The 22,715-nt window shown below is 43.8% G+C and overlaps 2 protein-coding genes across 6 annotated transcripts in view; both read right to left on the bottom strand.

Annotated features, from left to right (window-relative positions):
• Positions 1-1,989: 1,989 nt before the first annotated feature.
• On the bottom strand, positions 1,990-10,474 carry dusp27 (dual specificity phosphatase 27). Of its 2 annotated transcripts, XM_010886057.3 has the most exons (6): positions 10,393-10,474; positions 9,465-9,642; positions 8,991-9,109; positions 6,723-6,954; positions 6,050-6,267; positions 1,990-5,032 (listed from the first exon to the last, which is right to left on the bottom strand). In XM_010886057.3, exons 2-6 carry the CDS (start codon positions 9,587-9,589, stop codon positions 2,340-2,342), a joined length of 3,387 nt encoding a protein of 1,128 aa, XP_010884359.1. In that variant the 5' UTR covers positions 9,590-9,642; positions 10,393-10,474; the 3' UTR covers positions 1,990-2,339. The 2 variants fall into 2 exon arrangements, with proteins under 2 accessions (XP_010884359.1, XP_010884360.1); XM_010886058.4 differs by lacking the exon at positions 10,393-10,474 and having other exon boundaries at positions 8,991-9,068; positions 9,465-9,551.
• A 3,161-nt stretch (positions 10,475-13,635) lies between these two features.
• LOC105019695 (prolactin receptor) overlaps positions 13,636-22,715 on the bottom strand; it is a 31,412-nt gene continuing 22,332 nt past the window's right edge. For 2 of the 4 annotated variants that reach the window (XM_034289917.1, XM_029116518.2), the window contains exons 3-9: positions 19,957-20,098; positions 19,555-19,724; positions 18,283-18,461; positions 17,677-17,830; positions 17,465-17,564; positions 17,113-17,182; positions 13,636-16,594 (exon numbers count right to left, since the gene is read on the bottom strand). In XM_034289917.1, the coding sequence (XP_034145808.1) occupies positions 15,914-16,594; positions 17,113-17,182; positions 17,465-17,564; positions 17,677-17,830; positions 18,283-18,461; positions 19,555-19,724; positions 19,957-20,098 (1,496 nt within the window). In that variant the 3' untranslated portion in view covers positions 13,636-15,913. Of the gene's footprint in view, positions 16,595-17,112; positions 17,183-17,464; positions 17,565-17,676; positions 17,831-18,282; positions 18,462-19,554; positions 19,725-19,956; positions 20,099-22,715 lie in introns of those variants that run through there. The other 2 variants (XM_034289919.1, XM_034289920.1) reach the window with 2 other exon arrangements.

Raw genomic sequence — 22,715 nt, forward strand, 5'->3', positions numbered from 1 at the left:
TATCTAATGAAGCTGCTAGTTGAGGACCTGTGAGGTGTCTGTTTCTCAAACTAGACACTCTAGATACTCCTGATATTCCACTAGTGTAAAGAAGGCCAGTTCTATTGCTTCTTTAATTAGCACAACAGTTTCAATAATAATAGTAATTTACAACATGAACAATGTCTATGCTATATTTCTGATCAATTTGATGTTATTTAAAGGACAAAAAATGTATTTTCTTTTGAAAACAAGTGTTCACAAACTTTTGAACGGTGGTGTACATATATATATATATATATATACAGTGGGGAGAACAAGTATTTGATACACTGCCGATTTTGCAGGTTTTCCCACTTCCAAGCATGTAGAAGTCTGTAATTTTTATCATAGGTACTCGTCAACTGTGAGTGGGGGAATCTAAAACAAAAATCCAGAAAATCACATTGTATGATTTTTAAATAATTAATTTCCATTGTATTGCATGACAAGTATTTGATACATCAGAAAAACAGAACTTAATATTTGGTACAGAAATGTTTGTTTGCAATTACAGAGATCATACATTTCCTGTAGTTCTTGACCAGGTTTGCACACACTGCAGCAGGGATTTTGGCCCACTCCCCCATACAGACGTTCTCCAGATCCTTCAGGTTTCGGGGCTGTCGCTGGGCAATACGGACTTTCAGCTCCCTCCAAAGATTTTCTGTTGGGTTCAGGTCTGGAGACTGGCTAGGCCACTCCAGGACCTTGAGATGCTTCTTACGGAGCCACTCCTTAGTTGCCCTGGCTGTGTGTTTTGGGTCATTGTCATGCTGGAAGACCCAGCAACGACCCATCTTCAATGCTCTTATTGAGGGAAGGAGGTTGTTGGCCAAGATCTCGCGATACATGGCCCCATCCATCCTCCCCTCAATACGGTGCAGTCGTCCTGTCCCCTTTGCAGAAAAGCATCCCCAAGGAATGATGTTTCCACCTCCATGCTTCACAGTTAGGATGGTGTTCATGGGGTTGTACTCATCCTTCTTCTTCCTCCAAACACGGCGAGTGGCGTTTGGACCAAAAAGCTCTATTTTAGTCTCATCAGACCACATGACCTTCTCCCATTCCTATTCGGAATCATCCAGATGGTCATTGGCAAACTTCAGATGGGCCTGGACATGCACTGGCTTGAGCAGGGGGACCTTGTGTGCGCTGCAGGATTTTAAAATGCCAAAAGGTATGTTTGGTGCAAAAACAACACTGCACATCACCCAAAGAAAACCATACCCACAGTGAAGCATGGTGGTGGCAGCAGCATCCTTTGGGGCTGTTTTTCTTCAGCTGGAACCAGGGCCTTAGTCAGGGTGGAGGGAATTATGAACAGTTCCAAATACCAGGCAATTTTGGCACAAAACCTTCAGGTGTCCATTAGAAAGATGAAGATGAAGAGGAAGTTCACCTTTCAGCACGACAACGACCCAAAGCACACATTCAAATCCACAAAAGCATGGCTTCACCAGAAGAAGATTAATGTTTTGAAATGGCCCAGCCTGAGCACAGACCTGAATCCAATTGAACATCTGTGGGGTGATCTGAAGAGGGCTGTGCACTGGAGATGTCCTCGCAATCTGACAGATATGGAGTGCTTTTGCAAAGAATAGTGGGCAAATATTGCCACGTCAAGATGTGCCATACTAATAGACTCCTACCCAAAAAGAGTGCTTGAATAAAATCAAAAGGTGCTTCAAAATATTAGTTTAAGGGTGTTCACACTTATGCAACCAGGTTATTGTGAGTTTCAATTTAATTGTTCATGTTATAGGTCACATTAAGGGTGGAAACATCTCTGACATGATTTATCTTTGTCTCATTCTTTTACATCACAAGAAACTGGCATTTTAACAGGGGTGTGAAGACTTTTTATATCCACTGTATGTATAGATATATTCAATGCCATGTCCTGTTCTAGGAAGAGGCTAAAATGAGATGCAAACAATAATGAAGATAATAAAAACAAGAGACAGTAGGTTCATATACACTGCAAATGTATTGCAATTAGAAACACTTTAAAATAAGGATGTGCTCTTGAAAAAGTACAGCATTAATATTTTATTTCCTGGTAGTCAGTGTTGATTTTGTTTGTAGTTGTTACATTTCACAATCAATGAAACATACAGAAAATAATTTCTTGTGCTTTTCTGCTTGCATTGCACTAGCAATAAAGTGATTCTTTATTTTAATCATTTTAATATTTTGAATATAATATAAAGAGACAAAGAAGGAAAGATAAAGAAGAGAGTCTGCTAAAATAACAGTTGACATTGATCACTATTGGATAGTGTTTCATTTGACTGTATAATGTAAGTGTAAGACTTTGGTTAAGAGTCACTGCTTTTGTAACCGTTTGACTTAAATTCTTGCTGCGCTCTCCAAGCTGCTACGACATCATCGTCTTGCATCTCTGCTTGAGCCCGAGCCCTAGACCTCTGCCTAAGCTGGCTGAGGAAATTGTCAACATCCTCTTCCTCCTCCTTTTCCTCTTTTCCTATCCTCCCCTCTGTCTCCCCTCCACTCTCATATTGTGAATGATGAGTGAATTTCTTCTTTGACGTGTAACTCTCCTCTTCGTCCTCATCTTCCTCTGTGGTTGTGTAGGATCTTCTAGACCTGTAACTGCTGGAATCCACGCCATTTGAAGATAAATCGCCAAGCACTGGTGACTCTGTATCGGCAAGGAATCTGGACCGATATCTTGATGCTACTTCATACTCTTCCTCGTCTTCATCAAATGAGCCCCTCCGGCCTCCGAAATTATACTCAGAGGCAGATGGCCCTATATCAGTTTCGTCTTCCATGCTATGGGATGCTGGTTTCCTGGAAGGAGGCATGACGTTGTTCAGCCATTCATCTACGCTGGTGTTCTTTTCCTTTTCCAGAGCAGTGGAGAGATTTAGGCAGCCTGAGAGGCCATAGCTTTTCGTAGGTGCTTTCTTTTTCTCTGGCATCTTAGTCTTTAAATAGTCTTCCTCTTTCTTTTCTTCCTCGTCCTTGGGCTTCTTCTTTTTGTAGAGTGTGCTGCGTTTGTTATCCTCAGCAATCTTCTTCACCTCGTAAGAGGCCATTTTGTCCCTCATGTCTGATTGCATCTGCTTATCCATGGAGTCCAGCTTCTTGAGGTTCACTTGGTCTGCAAAGAGACTATAGAGGGGCACGCTGGTGGTGGTGATCTTGCTCCTGCGGCAGCCCAACCCAGAGATGCTGGAGAGGTTACTGGTAGAAGAAGCTGCACTTCTACCAGAGAGCACCGACTCTGCCCTGCCAGCCCCGACTGAGTGATGGGCCGGCGAGCTGGAGTAGGATGCTCCACTCAGCATAGACGCCTTGTCATCGTCCAGACCACGCCTCGCGGGGCCCAGCACGCTGGATCCCCCGCCGAAACTTAGCACTGATCCGGCTCGGGACGGGGGGAGACTCATCTCACGCTCCTTTTGGATCAAGGTTTCAGACACCACGTTGGCGATCCAGTTCTGAATGCTGGACAGGTCCACCATGGGCTCCCCGCCAGGTCCCTGGATGGTGGGCACAGGAACCATGGGGACCTGGGGAATGCCCTGGGGCACTCCAGGGACCACTGAAGCCTGGGATCTTGTACTGTGGGCCTGTGATGCAGAAGACCTGCCGCTAAGCATGGAAATGTTGTCGTCGTTGGCAATGCTCCCAGTTTGTGATCCACCTGGAGTGGCAAAGAAGGCAGAGAGGGGCAGTGTGCTTCCACTCATGGAGCTCTCTGTCTCCCAGCCACACATGGACTGACTCTCCTCCAGGTTCTTCCGCGAACGTTCCAGGAGCTCTTCTCGCCGCTGTCTCCTTTTGGCTGTGGCCAAGTCCTCTCCACGGCTCATCTCCACAATGTCATCTTTTGTTGCCCTGTTGTCTTCCCCGAGCCGTTTCGCTTGCTTCAACTTCCAGGTCTGATAGGCTGTGAGGTTGACATCCTCCAGAGCCGGGGTGCGGGTCTCAGCACTAGCCTCTCCCTGCTCACCACTTCCCCCGGCTCCCTTCTCTCCCAACCTCCCTTCATCATTCTTATTCCAGCCAAACTGGATCCTCTTCACCTTCCAGCGCTCCAGGGGTGTCAGGTTCTCCTTGTTCTTCTTGCAGAAGTTGTACATGGAGCTGGTGTCCGAGAGCACACTCTCCAAGTCTTCCTCAATCGTCTTCTTCCTCTCCGTATCCTCCGTCGCCGTGCTTTCGCTGTCATCGTCGTTCCTGCGGTAGCGCGCGGCCGCCTGCTCCTCGATCTCTTTCAGACGCTGCTTCCACAGGTCGGAGTAGCTGCTGCAGCTGGCTGTGGACATTGAATCGGAGGGGGCTCGCCGCGGCCGCTGCTTCAGGCGCTCCTTCACGGCCCGAACGTCCTCACTGGTCACGCTCTCCACGTCCTCCCCAGAACCTTGTAGTCCTCCCAGCAAAGACTCCTCATCCCCGGCTTCGCTCATCAGCTGTTTCTCCCACCACTCCTCACTCTGGTACTTCTCATTCCTCCTCTGCCACTCTCGGATCATGCTCATCCCGTCCTCCTCCCCATGGTCTCCTTCCTCTCCACCGTCGATGCCGTCTTCCCCAGGAAGGAGCAGACCTTCCGCCATCTCTGGCTGTTCCGACCCCACCTGCTGTCCGCCAAAAACACCGGCCCTGAGGGCTGCCGCAGCTGCGGACGAGGCCACGCTACTCATCACACTCTGGCCGTCCTCCTCCTCCTCCATTGTGATTGAGTGGGCCTTCACGCCCACCATGCTCTGTTCGTCGTCGAACAGGTGGGCCCGGGTGTTGGCGTCGATGACAGAGCACTGGCTGAGCGTGTCGTCATCATCGTCATCGCGCTCCTCCTGTAGTGTCTCGTTGAGCTGACGCAGCTGCTTCAGGAAGCCCTCGTTGGGGTTGATGGGCCGCTTCTTCTTCAGGGTCATCAGTGCCTCCATGATCGTCATGTGGTGGAAGATCATGAGATAGGCGGCCACCAGCACAGCCGAGCGGCTTTCACCCATCATAGAGCAAACCAGGACCTTGCCTTCAGGAAAATAAAATAACAAATACACACTTCCATTGGTTTCCATCAACAAATTAAATAACTATACTAAATTCAGTGTTTATATACAATACATTTTACGTAAGTGGATAAAGGATGAGCATAAGAGGACAACTGATTTAATTCCTCCAAAAGCATTGGTTAGATGAAAGCCACAGTGGGAAAGGTTTAACAATTATTTTGAGTCAGCTTGATGCTCTGCAATGGCACATTCTCACCAGCAGATAGCAGTATGTACTTCTAATTGGGACTGTCATTTTTAAGCACTGTAAGCACTGCATGAAATCCCCAGATATTGCTCTGACCCATGCCAGTTTTGAAATATGATTCATTGCTTACTCCCTCCCTATAACAAAACAAAATGCCAGACCCACACTCTCCCAAACCCATGACATGATAAATCACTACTGCCTGACATTTAATATGACAGCTTTGCCTAATTAACTCCGAAGAGTTCAGTAGATGTAATCTATTTGGGTTTAAATTACAGTTTGTGGGGCAATGCAAAGCTTTAGAAGATGATTCACCTCTGAATGATCTTCCTGAAATAAAACTGCCAGCAACCCCTAGTTATAATGAGTCATTCATTAAGAGTTTTTTTTGGATTTGAATCTAAATGGAACTTCAAGCATTCTCTGGATTGTTCTAGAATGGAATTCCAAGTCTTATCACTGGGCCTGGCTAAAACCAAAGCAGGCAAAACAGAGATTTGTTCCACTGAGTCTAAATGATTACAGATTCAAGGTCAATTAATATTGGAAAATAACATGGAACCACTCAAATATATTCTTATATTGTATACATTTAATACCCTGGTAATATGCTAGCTCTTCCTTGCTGCCTGATGTCTATGTACAATTTTCACCATATTACTTACATCAATCGAATCCTTGTAGAGCTAACATTGCGTAGGGTTTAGTGGGGTCTATTTATGATCACGCCTTTATCCAACCAAAAAAAACAAAACACTAACGCCCGCGTGAAAACACACAGACTCACCCTTGTGCGTCAACAGGGCCTCATCCAAGAACTCAGCACATGTCCTGAAATGAGGGGAGATGTCAGACGTTGCAAAGTCATCCACCTCGATGCCCATATAGGTGATGTTCATGCCAGCGTAGAAGGTCTCTCCGGTGTAAACCCCAGTTCCGTGGGCAGCGTTCAGGATGTGGGTGATATTCATGCGTTTCAGGCGAGCTTTATTGACAGCCACCGACCTGCAATCAAGAAGGAACGGCTGAAACTTTTGCGTTTATATAGCCCGAGCAGCTGACAAGTAGCCTAAGCTGACTCAAAACATCAGACTTCAAGACACAGGACTCTTATACAAAGTAAACAATTGTCCATCTTGAAACGTCTTAACATCCAGCATAAAGAAATTCAACGTACAGCTTCAAAGAGCGTTGTTGAAAGGGGACAGTGAATTGCAGGCTTTTCAGCAGAAACCTTAAACCCCAGTGTTCTATCAGTCTCTCCCTTTAAACTGAATACCCGCTGGGCCCCTGGTCGATGAACGTGTTACCCACCGCCACATCCATAAACACCATTCCCCATACAAGGCACTACGCAATAACCTGAAGGGTTCGAAGCGCATCTGCACAACTTTGTGTCCAGGGATGTGAATTGCACCCGGTTGTGGTCTGTGAATTCCACAGTCCAGCGAGTGACTCACTTTTCAGAGATGAATATGTTGTTCCACACCTCATCCACCGGGTTGGCCCGGACATCCTGGCGGTCCTGCACCATGGCCCTTTGGATGTCCATCACACAGGGGGTGTTGTAGGGGCTCCGGTCATCGATCATGTCCTTCACCCGGTTGTACAGGTCCTCCACCATCAGCTGTTCCGCAGTCTCCAGCATGCTGTCCGGGATACTCTCCGTCCTGACACCCCGCTGTGGGAGCTCTAAGAAAGGGGTCGAGAACCATCCACGGGAAGACGATTCGCAGTTACGCGTTGCTGTACGCACACACACACGTTTCAGATTCTTCATTTTAGAACACACAGATTACACAAGTGTGGGAAGGTTTCAAACTATTTATAAATAACTGTTATATGGCCAGTAACTGGCAGAGAAAACACGTCCTTCTCCAGACATCCAGACTGCCCTTGACTGCTGACACATCTAGTGGTACTTTGCCAATGGCTTTGCCTTGGATTAAGACAGGACTTTCTTCATTTGAAGGCCAGGCTCTGTGAGCATGGTTGAGACTTACATATACCCACATTTTAAATCAGCACTGATATCAGCACCGATATCCATCAGTGTTCCCAGTTCTCCCTTTGTCTTCCACCCAGAAAACCATTAAGTCGTCCTCAATGTCTATGGTCAAAGGGACATTTCTCCCCTTCAAATCCAGTAGAAGAAAGTCTAACTGAGTAGTATGTTCATCAGATGGACCTGTATAGTAGCAGTACAAATCCACCAGACATTTACTCCAAACAGCACTCTTTTCTGCTTAGCAACATAGTGTCACATGTAGGTGTGCTTAAGCATGACCTCATTTTTTCACTTCATGTTGTGTTTTTAATTTTGTTGAGAATCTTGCAACGGGATTTGCACATCAGCAAATAGGTGACTCTTTGCTCCGGCCACCATATCAATCATACTGTATCAAGCCTGGTCGAATACTCAAGGCCAAGTTTCTCAGCTTGTCAGCAATATTTCAGCAATATTACCTCAGTGACCTAGATAGCAGTATGTTTTGTGACAAAAGTATATCAATCGATCAATCACATTTATTTTATAAAGCCCTTTTTATATCAGCAGTTGTCACAAGGTGCTTCTTATCCTTCTTGTTTACTCATTTATTCCTTATTGTTGGACGCTAATCAGTTTTACTAAGTTCTACCAGTGAATGCCACCGCTTTGTCTCTCTTAGAGCACATTTCCTGTGTTTTGATTCTCACCTACACAGTTTTCAAAATTTTTAAATCATACTCCATTCATGAGAAATCACATGAAAAAAGGCTACAAAGGTCAGGATTGAATGAAATCATTTACCAGTAAAAAAATAAATACCAACACCCTCATCAGAGTTCATAACCTGACCTACATAACCTTTGAAGACAGCTTCTGTCACGTATAGAACAAGGCTCCAATGACACACAGTAGTAAAGGAAAGTAACCAACTGTATTCAATGTTCGCTAGAAGCTTAATTAATGGTGTCAGGGTGAACCACGTGTTGCTATGGACAGTGCCTCAGAGAATACATCATAATAACGTCTTCAGCTGGATATTGCCATAATGGCAAAAATGTATTCACAGAGAATGAAGGTTTAAGACTGGCTATTTGATTATAAAGATAATAGGGCATTGTGGTACATACTGTATTATACTCAAGGTCTCTGTGGAGTGTTTAATATGAAATGTAAGTAAGTAGTCTTGTCCAAGCCAGAAGGGCCTATTATGTAACATGCTACTAATGTAACTAATTGGACTTAATTGATTTTCAAAGGGATCACAGGGATCAATTAAGTTCTCTCTATAAGACAAATACAGTATAGAGTAATGAAGTCTAGCGCCATACTATAGGTCTGTATGCAGGAAGAAAACAAGGTTAACAAACATGACAAGCAACTGGCAAATAGCTCACATTGAACCTAGCTGCTATGATCTACATGGTCCTCCGTAATTCAGCCAGGATAGCAAAGCACTTGCAATGCCAGGACTGTGGGTTGGACCCCTGGGACAGCCAATAAAATTATACACGGATGGCCGGATGTTGGTTTGGATAAAAACATTGATTATTATCAAAATGTAGTGGCCTTAATCAACCACAGAGAAAGCCCAACCTTACCTTGGTAAGCGGCCTTCTGGAAATTGCATTCTGCCTATAAAAGCTTTTATATGCTTTAAGTTGGATTGTTCAGGCCCACCAAAAAGTAGAAAAATATCATGTAAGTATTGTGTGGTTTGTGGAATGAATCCATGTCTCACCCTCGTTTATAATCTGTTTGGCAGCTATCGCCGAGGACAGGTGAATGGGCTCCATAAAGATGCTCTCAGCATCGGACCCTGAAATCATCGAGAATCTGGACTCAGATATCATGGAGAAACTGCCAAAAAGACATAGAACTTTGATCAGTGCCATAAAATCACATTAGTAGGTGAACATATAGTATCTGACATGTGTGTTATACCCAGGTCAAGTGTCGTCCATGGTTTTTGGCATGATTCCTCAATGCTTGTGAGCACTTCTAATGAAAAAAGCTTTCCTCTCTACAGTAAAGTACATCACTGAAAGGAAAGGCCCAATTGATCAAATTGTGCTTGGAAGCTGAATCAAAAACCGAAATTGCTTTCAAACATGGGGCAAACCAATAGAGTCCTAGGAGTGGATATTTTCAAATCCCATTACATAACTACAATAAATATAAAAGCTATATATTAAAGGTCTCCACACACGCTTACTTGCTGGGGGAGGGACAGCGGAGATAGCGGGACTGAATCGATTTGACGTTCATCGCTTCGTCCTCAGTCTCTCCGTCAGGCACCGTCTGATCACCCTCTTCGGTGGCCTCGCTCTGTGACGCCATGGCAACTCAATCCTCCCTTTCTTATCTTCGAGGATGTGGGATCTGCCAAATGCCTTGATTCACAGGGAAAAATGTGTTCACTAAAGAAGCGCAAATTCAAAACTGATGTAAAAATCCTGTTGCAGATACAAGTACACAAACATATGATGGTGGTTTTGCTTGTCTCAAACATTTATGTCTGCAACGTTTACGTCCTTTAAGCAGAAATTACTCTTTCAAAAATCACAGTTCCTGAAGGAGGGAAGCAGAATGTCTCTGCCATTACACAAAGTGCTCCTGCCTCATGACAAGCGCATCATTCTGACATATTGTTAGTCCTTCATGGCTGCGTAAACATCTATGTCAGAGCCTCCATTTGAACGTCGTGACAGGCTTCAGAGTTGTCAGGCGCTCAACTCATAAGCCCAGAAGAATATGATGAGGTACCTATGCTTCATTCCACTTCATCCCACCGACATTCAACAGGTAATCATTCACTCACTGTGACAACTGAAAAAGGCAATCATCTGAGATTACACTGAAAGCTAGGAAATCTGTCAAATAAGTGTGTGTGCGTGTGTATGTGTGTGTGTGTTGTGTATCTGTCATGTGTGTATTCCTGCCTGTTTATTTTTAGCACTGAGGACAGCTGCAGGGAGCCTTCAGGCCCACTACACTGGTATGAGAAAGCAGAAAAAAGCAACAGATAGAGGAAAAAGTTTTTAAAAAGAAGGTGAAGAAAGCACAGTTCTGTCCCCCAACCAACCTGCGCTATGGTGTACCCTGGACTCTAACACCTGACCCCCAAAATGACTGTCTCTTACCCAAGCTGGCTCTCTTCTTTGCTCCGCTTTTTGAGATCGGGACGCTTGGACTGTGGGATTGAAAGGGGTCGACAGAGTGACCCAGACTAAATTTAGAAAACAGCCCCGGACCCTATCTGCTACCCCTCCCCTTGCCCCGCCTCCCACCCAGTGTAGACCCTCCCCCTGATACTGTACACCCCTGTGATACACCACAACAGCATCTCTCAGAACAGCACCCCCCCACCCCCACCCCCCCACACACACACAGCCTTAACCCTAACCTGACCATCTACCATTAACCCTAAACCTAATCCCCAAACCATACTTCCAATCTTAACCCATTTTGTAACTTAGCCCTTTTTTCCTCAAAGATTCCACATAGTAAATAGCATAGTAATACCTGTGCGCACACATATACGCACGCACGCACGCACACACACACACACACACACACACACACACACACACACACAGACAGACACACAGACACACAGACAGACACAAAGACACACAGACAGACACCAGAAGCACAATTGACTGTAATCTTAATGTAGGAGCCTGTTTTTTGATGGTCTGTGTATGTATGTTTGTGTATGACTGTGGGTGCGTGTGCATGTGTGATTGTCATTCTAGGGGGTCTGAGTGAAGAATTATGTGCAGACTTTGTTATCTCCAGCTGACAACAGGTCTGGGTCTATTTATATATAGCATGCAGACTATTCTTCACTGGCTCAGGCACTCACACTCATAAGAGCCTATTTACATTACACTTACTGACAGGTTTTAAAGCTATAGCTCCTAAATTACATAGTTTCTGCTTTAGACAAAAAGCAGTACTGTTACTGTCTTTATTGATTAGGCAAAATTCTTTGACCGTGTTAACCATCATAGCCTTCTTAATAGATTCCACAACATAGGCTTCTCATTTTGCAATGGCCATCTTAGTTTCTGGACTTGAACCTACTGAAACCTGTGGTATAAATTGATGCAGGAAATCCAAAAGCAATCTTGAGGATCTGGAACTATTTGTTACGGAGGAGTGGTCTAAAATCCCTTCCAATATGTTCTCCGTTCTAATTAAATATTTTGGAGAAAGACTTCTTGCAAAGGGGGGGGGGGGTTCACAAAATATTGATTATGGATGACAGACATTTTGACACCAATTATTTTCAATTGATTACTTGTTAAACTAAATCTATTTCTCTAAACAATGACATTAGCGTAAAATTATCTAGAGTTCCATGTTTTTCCTGCATGCAATACAGCTCAGTATTTAGTTGTTTAATATTCATTTTTGAATATTTTTTTTTAAGGTTGCCAAATATTTTGTTTGCCTACAGTTTTCTCTTGACAGGTCGACATTTTACTGACATTTTATGCATGCTGATGATCATTTGCATTCGCCCTTTCAATATTTGTATCCCAGTCAGACAATTATTTTACTTTGAGTGCACTAAAGTGAGGTATTGTGGAGCCAGTAGAGTAAAATAAAATAAATGTTATAAATTCATGTGAAAAATAAAAAATTGGCCAAATATCATACTGTGGGAAGAACAAGTATTTGATACACTGCCAATTTTGCAGGTATTCCCACTTACAAAGCATATAGAAGTCTGTCATTTTTATCATAGGTACTCTTCAACTGTGAGTGATGGAATCTAAAACAAAAATCCAGAAAATCCCATTGTATGATTTTTAAGTAATTGATTTGCATTTTATTGCATGACATAAGTATTTGATACATCAGAAAAGCAGAACTTAATATTTGGTACAGAAACCTTTGTTTGCTATTACAGAGATCATACATTTCCTGTAGTTCTTGACCAGGTTTGCACACATTGCAGCAGGGATTTTGGCCCACTCCTCCATACAGACCTTCTCCAGATCCTTCAGGTTTCGGGGCAATATGGACTTTCAGCTCCCTCCAAAGATTCTCTATTGGGTTCAGGTCTGGAGACTGGCTAGGCCACTCCAGGACCTTGAGATGCTTCTTACGGAGCCACTCCTTAGTTGCCCTGGCTGTGTGTAGCGGGTCGTTGTCATGCTGGAAGACCCAGCCACGACCCATCTTCAATGCTCTTACTGAGGGAAGGAGGTTGTTGGCCAAGATCTCACAATACATGGCCCCATTCATCCTCCCCTCAATACAGTGCAGTCCTCATGTCCCCTTTGCAGAAAAGCATCCCCAAAGAATGATGTTTCCACCTCCATGCTTCACGGTACTCATCCTTCTTCTTCCTCCAAACACGGCGAGTGGAGTTTAGACCAAAAACCTCTATTTTTGTCTGATCAGACCACATGACCTTCTCCCATTCCTCCTCTGGATCATCCAGATGGTCATTGGCAAACTTCAGACGGGCCTGGACATGCGCTGGCTTGAGCAGGGGAACCTTGCGTGCGCTGCAGGATTTTAATCCATGACGGGGTAGTGTGTTACTAATGGTTTTCTTTGAGACTGTGGTCCCAGCTCTCTTCAGGTCATTGACCAGGTCCTGCCGTGTAGTTCTGGGCTGATCCCTCACCTTCTTCATGATCATTGATGCCCCACGAGGTGAGAACTTGCATGGAACCCTGACCGAGGGAGATTGACTATCATCTTGAACTTCTTCCATTTTCTAATAATTGCACCAACAGTTGTTGCCTTCTCACCAAGCTCCTTGCCTATTGTCCTGTAGCCCATCTACAATTTTATCCCTGATGTCCTTACACAGCTCTCTGGTCTTAGCCATTGTGGAGAGGTTGGAGTCTGTTTGATTGTCTGTTTGATTTGTGTGGACAGGTGTCTTTTATACAGGTAACAAGTTCAAACAGGTGCAGTTAATACAGGTAATGAGTGGAGACCAGGAGGGAATCTTAAAGAAAAACTATGAGGTCTGTGAGAGCCGGAATTCTTACTGGTAGGTAGGTGATCAAATACTTATGTCATGCGATAAAATGCTAATTAATTATTGAAAAATCATACAATGTGATTTTCTGGATTTTTGTTTTAGATTCTGTCTCTCACAGTTGAAGTGTACCTATGATACAAATTACAGACTTCTACATGCTTTGTAAGTAGGAAAACCTGCAAAATCGGCAGTGTATCAAATACTTGTTCTCCCCATTGTATTTTATATGCATCGCTAAACGTATTTTGATATCATATCGTTGAATCACATTTGTTTGAATATATATTATCAACTTCTTACATACAGTCAGAGTTAGAGTTTGTGCATGTGTGTGTGTGTGTTATAGTGTTCAGGAGAATGAATGACGATGAAGTCGAGGTTCAACAATTGGCTTTATTCACTACATGGGAAAGTGCTTGCAGCAAATAACAAAGCTTCCAAAACCAACAGCATGAATCTCCCCCGTCTCAACAGTATGCAACTTAAAGAACAGAAACACATTTGACCTGACTGCCTGTCCTACAAACTTGTCTGTACATTTAGAGCTGCTGTCTGTTTTACTGGGTGTGTTATTTGTGTTTCTATATTTCTGGTTAGAAAAAATAATCATTTTAGTGTTCAAACAAGTGACTACAGTATGTGAGCACTTGTAAGGACAGAACAATTCTACACAGTCACGTCAAGGCACAAACAGGCACAAACTCGAAGCGGCAGAGTAAATAAGAACATCAGGACAATAGACAAAAGCACTGCACGGGACTGCTGGTAGAGAAATACACCTGACTTTATAGACAGACAAACATTAAAGAACAAGCCATTTAAAGCTTAAAATTGACCATTGTGTAACACAAAACATAAATGGACAGACAGAAAGACAGACTCAGATTCGTCCATAGGGTTAGTGTAGCAGGAGCACAGTGTTTTAGTAGAAAAGATTGGAACTAACTGTTGCTTTATATCTAAATGTGTACTATGTGTCATCTCACATTGTTATGCTGCGTGATGGCTTTACCAAGAAAAGTCCTAGCTTAGAATTCCTAATGAACTAGCTCTGGTACTATTTAACTCTACCTCAACAAAACAAGAGATTTTCATGGATGTGAAATATCCTAAATAGCCTTCATGGATGCTAGACTGCCACCTCCACACCTTTCTGGTAATCTTCCCGAGAAACTAAAAGTCTCTTTGTCATTTTCTAAATAACCTAGGTACATCTCCACCTTTTCACCAGGAAGTTTGTTGAGGAATAAGAAATCACTTTTGTGAACATATCTACTCAGGAGAGTGGCAAAAACATCTGTAACAATAAACAACGTTTTAACCATCGATTGTCCCCGTTGTAATATCTGTCAACTTCAGAGAATGCATTCTCTCCCCTCACCTGTCTGGTTGCCTCATTTTTAATGTAAAAACCAATAGAAATGATCACAGTGCTCTTTTCTTTTGCCACCCCCTTGTCTCCCCTGAAAAGGGTGCAGGTGTTACGTTATGGTAAATAAGTGCTTCAAAGAAAATCCAGTCATAGTCAATATTCAAAGCAGAGTGCCTCCAGAAAGCTGTTTTACTGACTGAAAATGACAGATGATACCATAACATACAATCACAATTTTTGTTCTCTTTTGAATACAGCGTGAGCGCTAGTTTAATTTCTGGTTAAAAATAATTAAACGGTTCAGAGTGTATTTGTGTACTTGTGCATTTTCATCCCATCATTTGGGACTAGAAGAATATTGCACTGTTGCTGGGAATTATTATGCTTGGTTGAGTTCCTGAGTATAAAGCATGCAGTTAAATCTGTGATTTACTGTAGTTCATTTAAATTTTACCCTGACAGTTCGCTTTATAAGATTACTGTTATCTTAATGATCTTCTCTGCCTCATTATATTTAGCGTCAACAGTTTGTGATATATTATTTTCTCTGTAATTCATGACCATATCTCTTTAAAATAGAATTTACATTTGAAGAAGGGCACTTGGTTTTGTGCTCTCTCGGTCTGGGCGTTCAAATCTTTGGTGTGCTCAACTGTTCTGTAAATTCATACAAACTACAACTAGGGCATTATAATGGCTATGATTGGTCTTTATGAGGTACAACTGTTATTCTTGCATTCATGTAACTTTTTACCTATACATACTCATTTGAGTTTGGACCTAAAACATCAAAAATCTATCCTCAAAAAGTATTTTACAGAGAGTTTAGGCTGAGGAACAGGTGACTTGGACTGAAAGTCTGCACAATGTCTTGAGCTATCGTTCCGCAGCGAATCAATTGTTCAAGACACTTTGCAAGTTGACACTGTTGTCTTTGGACTTCCAGCGCTACGAAGGAATCCATCTTCCGTCTCAAGCTCAGCTCTGCTCTGAAACAAATGCAGAAGTTTAATGCTGCCTCTCCGATTCCCCGCTGAGAGAAGATTGTCATAAAGCTGTCAGAACATCCCTGCCAATTGAAGAGTGCCACTGTCATATGGCAGACAAGAAAGGGGAGGAACTAGTATGCACTTCATGTCCTAGCGCTGGAATATAGCAATATGCTGTAAATGGCCCTAGTAAATATGCTCCTATGTTTATTAGGTCCATTTAGAGGTCCATCCATCAGTTGACATCCTTGTGTGATCCCTAAGTAATTCAGCAGTGTGTGTTTTACCGGTCACACCCTGTTGCCTGGTGTACTAGTGATTTCAGGCAGTAATGGCACGGCCACTTCGCACTGCTCCGAGCCCTCTTTCTCTACCTCTGTTTCCTCTGGTGTTCTCCCATTGGCCGCAGTTAGGTTCGCTATGTAGTCAAATAACTGACGACTCTTCTCCAGCCCTCCGTCGGTGAGCTCCTCGTCCGGCTGGACTTGGAGGCTGGATTTTCGGTGGCTGGACAGGCAGGGCACCAGGTGTACCTCCCCACCCTCGCCCATCACGTTAACGCATGTGTAGAAGTCCTGGTTGGAGGACAGGGGCGTCGCTTGCTGGTTCGGTTCCACCATCATGCTGTAGTCTGTGCCCGGGAAGGCCAGAAGCTCCGGCTGCACTAGGTTTGTCGTTGGCCACGCCCATGCAGTCGAGAAGTCTTCCACTGGAGCCTGGCAGTAAAAGGCTGGGACTGGAGTGAAAGAGGCAAGGCTGGGCCCTGTCTGGACCAGTGGATGGCCGTGGATAGCGGAAGGGGGCAGGGCCAGGCTGTACTCCTCCGTCCGGGCTGCAAGGACCCCCGGGAGCCCCTGGAGAGGCTGGTTGCCATCCGTGCTGACAGAGTCCCAGACCTCCTCGCTGTAACTAGGCGGCTGGTAGCCATGGAAGGAGATGAAATGACGATTGATCTCATCTAAACTGCCCTTCTGAGAGAGATGGAGAAAGCAGGAAGAGGAAACAAGAGAGAGCAGAAAGAGGAAACAGAGAGAGCAGGAAAAGGAAACAAAAGAGAGCAGGAAACAGAAACAAGAGAAAGCAGGCAAAAGACAGAGCAGGAAGAGAAAACAGGGAGAGCAGGAAGAGGAAACAGGGAGAGCAGGAAGAGGAAACAGGGAGAGCAGGAAGAGGAAACAGGGAGAGCAGGAAGAGGAAACAGGGAGAGCAGGAAACAGAAACAAGAAAAAGCAGGCAAAAGACAGAGCAGGAAGAGGAAACAGGGAGAGCAGGAAGAGGAAACAGGGAGAGCAGGAAGAGGAAACAGGGAGAGCAGGAAACAGAAACAAGAAAAAGCAGGCAAAAGACAGAGCAGGAAGAGGAAACAGGGAGAGCAGGAAGAGTAGAAGGGAAGAGATTGATGGTTTTAGTAAACCTATGCTGGTACACAGGTGTGTGTGTGTGACTATGTTTGAGGTTGTATGTGTGTGATTTGTGAATGTGTTTTTACCTTCAGAAGCAGGGGATCGATGCCTCTGATGTGTGGTTTGGGAATAGGAGGCAGAAGGAATGCTTTTATCCTACAGCGACAGAGAAGATTCAAAGAGTCCCATCAATACACGTCCTTCTTTTTCATGTATTCACTCCACAGTACATAAAAACATGTCGAAGTTATGTTATATAAAGAGATTGATAAAAAAATTAAAATAATCTGTCTACTATTCACTCGTATTTATCATATAACGCAATAAATCAAAAGGGTAGTTAAAGAATTAGAAGAAATCTGAGGTGAATTTGATGTTTTCATTGTTGTTAATTGTCATTAATGTGTGTGCCTGATGTGTGTGTGGTTCCTTCCCTACCTCTTGCCCTGTGGGATAATTCCAAAGATGATGAGGAGAAGCACCACAACCCCAACACCGGTCACCGAAATCGTGACCGGGAGACGAGTCAGTGGCTTACCTATGAGGGACAGAGTCGGGACACACTAAAATCATCACGCCCATGTGCCGACATCACCATACGAGTCATCGCTTCGCTAACGTCAACTAGGCATGACTGGAAAAATCCCAACCTGGGGTCGATTTGGCGGGGATGGTGAGCAGGAGAGAGGCGCTCCACTTGCTCCAGATACCTTGGTTACGCGAGCGACAGCGAACCCTGACGACGTACTCCCCGACCGGCATGTCCAGCAACTCCAGCTGAGTCTCTCTCAGTAGACGCTTCACCTGTGGACACACAGGGGGCGGCCGAGGGCCGTCACTGGCAGTCACCGTACAGACGAAAGGATGGTGATCGAGTTTAATGGTCCACTTTATCAGGGACTATTTCAGACCTGAGACATCAGGTGAGTAAATTAAATCATAGGTAGGAAAATGTAAATCACTGGTTTAAAGGGACAGAGGGTGTGCAGGGTTTATCCGTGCTGTAAGCACATCTTCCTGTGAGAAAATCAATCATGGACATTCACTTAACGCCCTCAAACAAACCATTATGTTAAAATAACCCTACATCTTTCCCTCCCTCTCTCTTTCTCTTTTTATAGATCAATCTTTTATTTATACAGGCCCTCCAAACCAGATTGAAATGCTGACTGCAGCCAACAGACACTTGTTACACCACATGCATTATTTGAACAATACCGAGGCCCCTCCCCACCTCTCTCCTTCCCTGTATGTACCTTCCAGTTGTTGGGCTCAGCGACACGTCGGAACTGAAGCTCAAAGACCAGGGTGATCCAACCGTACTGGATGTGGGTGGGGTTGGGGTAAGCCCAGGTCACCAGGGCAGTGCGGCCCGCTTCCTCCTCAGAGCTGTTCATCAGGGTGTATGTCAGGTCAACCGGAGCCTCGGTTTCCACTGCAGACAGGGAGAGAAGGAGACGTGGCAGGGGGAGAAGAAGCTAAGAGTGCTGCATGCTGGGTTGGCACTGGTTTGTTATGCTCGTGTTCTTTACAGAAAATAAAATAATTAACGGGATTGTAGGGATAAATGATGGAGGGTACAGTAGATTATAAATGATGGATGGCAGATGATATAAAATAGATGGTAGATTTAAAGTGATTTATGATGGCAGATAAAATAAGGTAGGTGGTAGTTGATGGATGGTATGTGATAGACGATAGATGACTGACGATATATAGAAGAGATGGTAGGTGACTTATGATAGATGGTAGATGACAGACGGTACATGAGTGGGCCCAGCAGGATAAGGGAAGATGACACAATTAAGAGAAATCAGGTTGAGGAGGGAAACATAATGAGACTCCAAACTATTTACTGAGTTGATGGTGTGTGAAAGAGTAACCATGGATGATGAATAGAAAATGGAGTACGGTCAGTTCAATGGTGTCTCCGAGTAAAGGGGGAGATGCTGAATAGGGTTCTGAATGACTCATCTCTACGGTTACCTTGAGAAAAGCCAAAAGCCTTGTAAAGAATGCTTTTATATTCCTTTACATGCATCACAATTCTCTGTGCCCATTGAAGCACAATTACAATCAAATGGTAACTGTTTGCAATGCACATACAGAATTGTAAAGCCAATGTTTTTTTTTTCTCCCCAGGGCGATTGACTGTTAGCAGGACCAATGGCAGACAAAGTACACCCGCCCTCGTCCCAATCCACGGCCTCTGTGAACTAACGCTTGCAGTTCTTATTAACATTTGTTTTTCTCTTCCTTTGAACACTGACCGTACTGATAGCTAGTTAATTGAGTATGGTGTATTTACTACTACCAATTTGTGTGTTTGTCACACTTGGCTAAAATGAATGCACTAATAGTCAGTCGCTGTTTATAAGAGCCTCTGTTAAATTACTAAAAATGTATTAGAATATTTAATATAGTGTACGTAAATAATGCCCCACGACCTCCAAGCACCGGTCAAAACTAGCATACAAAATAGGGTCTTTCCTTAGTGGAGCCCCCTGGTGACCAATATCAGTCCATACCTATATCGGCCACATCCAGACAGTGCTCCTGTGAGCTGAAGACTCCGTGGGATGTCCTGGCGTCTACAGTCATGCAGTACATGGTCCAGATGGACGTGTGGCTGCTGTCAAAGTGACAGCTGTTGGGCCCGCCCGTCACATAGTCCGGACAGTCACGCTTTGGCCCCTTCCTGTGACAAGCAAGGGAATGAATCAACTCTGCCACTTCCGGTGAATGTACCGTCTCTCAAATGCAGGGTTGACAGAACAAAAGTACCTTATTAAAGGGAAAACAGCCATAAAATGCTGAACTCATATCTGAGTATTTCAACACTAGTCTAGTAAATGCAAGTTTTATTTGTCTACTCTTACTTCAACAGTTGGAAATGCTTAATGTACAAGGTATAGATGAATAGCACATACTCTACAGTGTAGGTGAGGCTGTACGTGACGTTACCGTCACTCTCTGAGCTGTTGTCAAGGGGATGCCACCAGCAGGTAAACACCTCCATATTGGGCGAGCGGCAGTAGTAGATCTGAGGCCGTTTCTTCATGACGGCAACACCTGCGGGTTGAAACAGGAGGTCAACAGGAGGTCAACAGGAGGTCAATGATAAATAATCATTATTTGTGGTTAGCCTAAAATGACCCAGTGATCTACAGAGACCAGTTTATAATATTTCAGTTTCTTAAAGACAAATCTGGAAAATGAAAACAGTACATACCACTACAAATAAAATAGAGCTGTGTTGACACTTTTTCCTAAATGTCTTTATTTTTCAAAGGATTATGTTTTGATTTTGGTTTGATACAATGAAGAATGTGGTATGACGGTGCATCGATCAGATTGGTTGGCATCTTTGCCATAATTCATATTAGCATATTACGATCTTAACATTTCAACAGGCTTCCAGGTGCCTTGGTTGTCAGGGCAACAGAGATCCGGGCTTATGACATTGGGGCTAATGCTAAAAACAATGTTAATCAGTTTTAGAGTTTTAATGTTTCACAAATTGCCAAAGGTGGAAAGAGTGGGATGAGTTGGCTTGGATCTGGATGCCATAATAAGCCAGTGTTATTCAAACAGAGCAAGTTTCAACACGAGGGTTTGGTGATAGAATTGTTTTCCATCTCAGTAAATTTGATGCAATATGATATGTTCATCATCCAGGGCCAAGAGGGTCTCACTGTTTGAATTTGCCCATACCACTTCTTCAGTGAAAACAAACAGTAGTTTTAAGATAGATTTACACACAAGGAAGGGAGAGGTCAAGTCGTACCAAAGACAAATTGATGCTAATATAAAGTGTGGTCTTATGACTGTTGTTAAGAGCAGGCAGCAGCAACATGAAAATTAAACTGGACCCGAAAATCAAACAGAAGGCCCTTGTGAGATGGATTTACTAGAACAGTGACACTCAGTCTGACTGGAAACATTATCAAACAGATACTGTTTCAGCACATTATGGAAGAAACATTGAATGAAACACTTAAGAGGTGGAAACTTTATGGAACATTTCGGTTATAAGGCCAAACAAGTAAATTATTGTACCAGAATGATACACATAAAGCAGTTGAATAATGCAGTTCGATTGACAATTAAAGTGAAACGTCCAGTAATGGTGCCCTTTATCTACTTTCCCAGAGTCAGATAAACTGTCTCTGCATGCATCTTTGAAGCAAATTGCTAACTAATGTCATAACAACAACCAGAAATCGAAGTCAACTGCTAGCATGGTAGAAGGATGTAGCTGAGCAGTCGTGCATTCCACTTCAACCCTCCTAGATACGACGGAAACTCGCTCACTTTTTGCATCCACTCCATTTCCTTCTAATTTTGTTGACATAAAGATCGTGCCCACGGGGTTTGCCTGAGAGGGCCCTGACGTATCCCTTCATTTTTCTACCTATTTGATGTCAGAAAACCCCGTTATTGAGGCAAATCAGTTGTGACAGACTGATTACACACGTGTAAACGCACAACCTGAGAGCCTAATAATAAGGTCATTATCTAGATCAGGCCTTTAATGAGCGGGTACATTCTGCACACGTGCGCCTGAAAAAGTCATTGGCGCGCTGCTAACGGCTTATCTTATTCCACCGTCTAACTGAATCACACAGGTCTCCGGGAAGCCATCTCCAGCTCAGTGACACACGTGACTGCCTTCCTCGAAAACTTAAGAGCGCTTCGACCCCTTTGGATGGTTCCATCCGCAACATTTTGGGTTACCCGTCACCTGTAGGTCCAATCTGCTCAGTTACTCCAACATCTCCATAGCCAAAATAGAGGTGGGAAATACACCATCAAGCCGGCATACCCTCAGTGAACTTGTAATCTCAGTCGATGAGTAAATTACCAATGAGCAAAGCATTGTGTGTCGCTGTCAAATAAAGCACGATTTTGCATTCCCAAAGGAGTTCTCTAACAATTACACATCCAGTTATTGAATGGAGGAAAGCTCTTATAGACTACGTGTGATGGGCCTGCAAGCCTGCGATAGTACAAAACACGAATCTGACCATTTCAGATGAAATAACAGCAATGGAACTGTGTATCTACTTCATATGTTTTATCCATAGAAGCACGGCAATGTCTGAAGCAGATTCGAGTAGTAGAGTGTATCAACAAACTGAAAACGTGTAAAACAAATCAATGGAGATACAGTTCCATCTACATACAGTAGGGATATTATGCTGGGTGGGTGGGGGCGCTGATTGTCTGAGCGAGATTACATTGGTACATGACACGAGTGCGTCAATCCCAGCAGATATATCAGTAAACAGCTGGTAAGAAATGTGGATGTTGATGAAACTAAATGAAATGAAGAACAACAATGCCTCTGAAGATGTTCCTCCGCCCAGACTTTGGTCTTTCATCATTCATGTGATCTGGGGATTCCCTTCAATGTTCCCTCCAGGGCAACACAGTAATCTAACTAGGCCGACATAGGAATGTACCCTGGACCCTGTCATTCTCAACAGTACCTTGCCAGTTGGGTCAATTCTAGCCAATACTAGCCTGACCTGCACACACACACACACACACACACACACACAGACACACACACACATTTGTTTTTCAATCCTTTCCAGACCAGACAAATTATTTCCATCCCCTAAAACGAACCCTTAATTCTAAAGTTAACCTGGCCCTCACGTCTACCCTTAGACGGGATGTTAGA

The sequence above is a fragment of the Esox lucius genome, chromosome 22 (assembly GCF_011004845.1).
Source record: "Esox lucius isolate fEsoLuc1 chromosome 22, fEsoLuc1.pri, whole genome shotgun sequence".
NCBI classification, from domain to species: domain Eukaryota; kingdom Metazoa; phylum Chordata; class Actinopteri; order Esociformes; family Esocidae; genus Esox; species Esox lucius.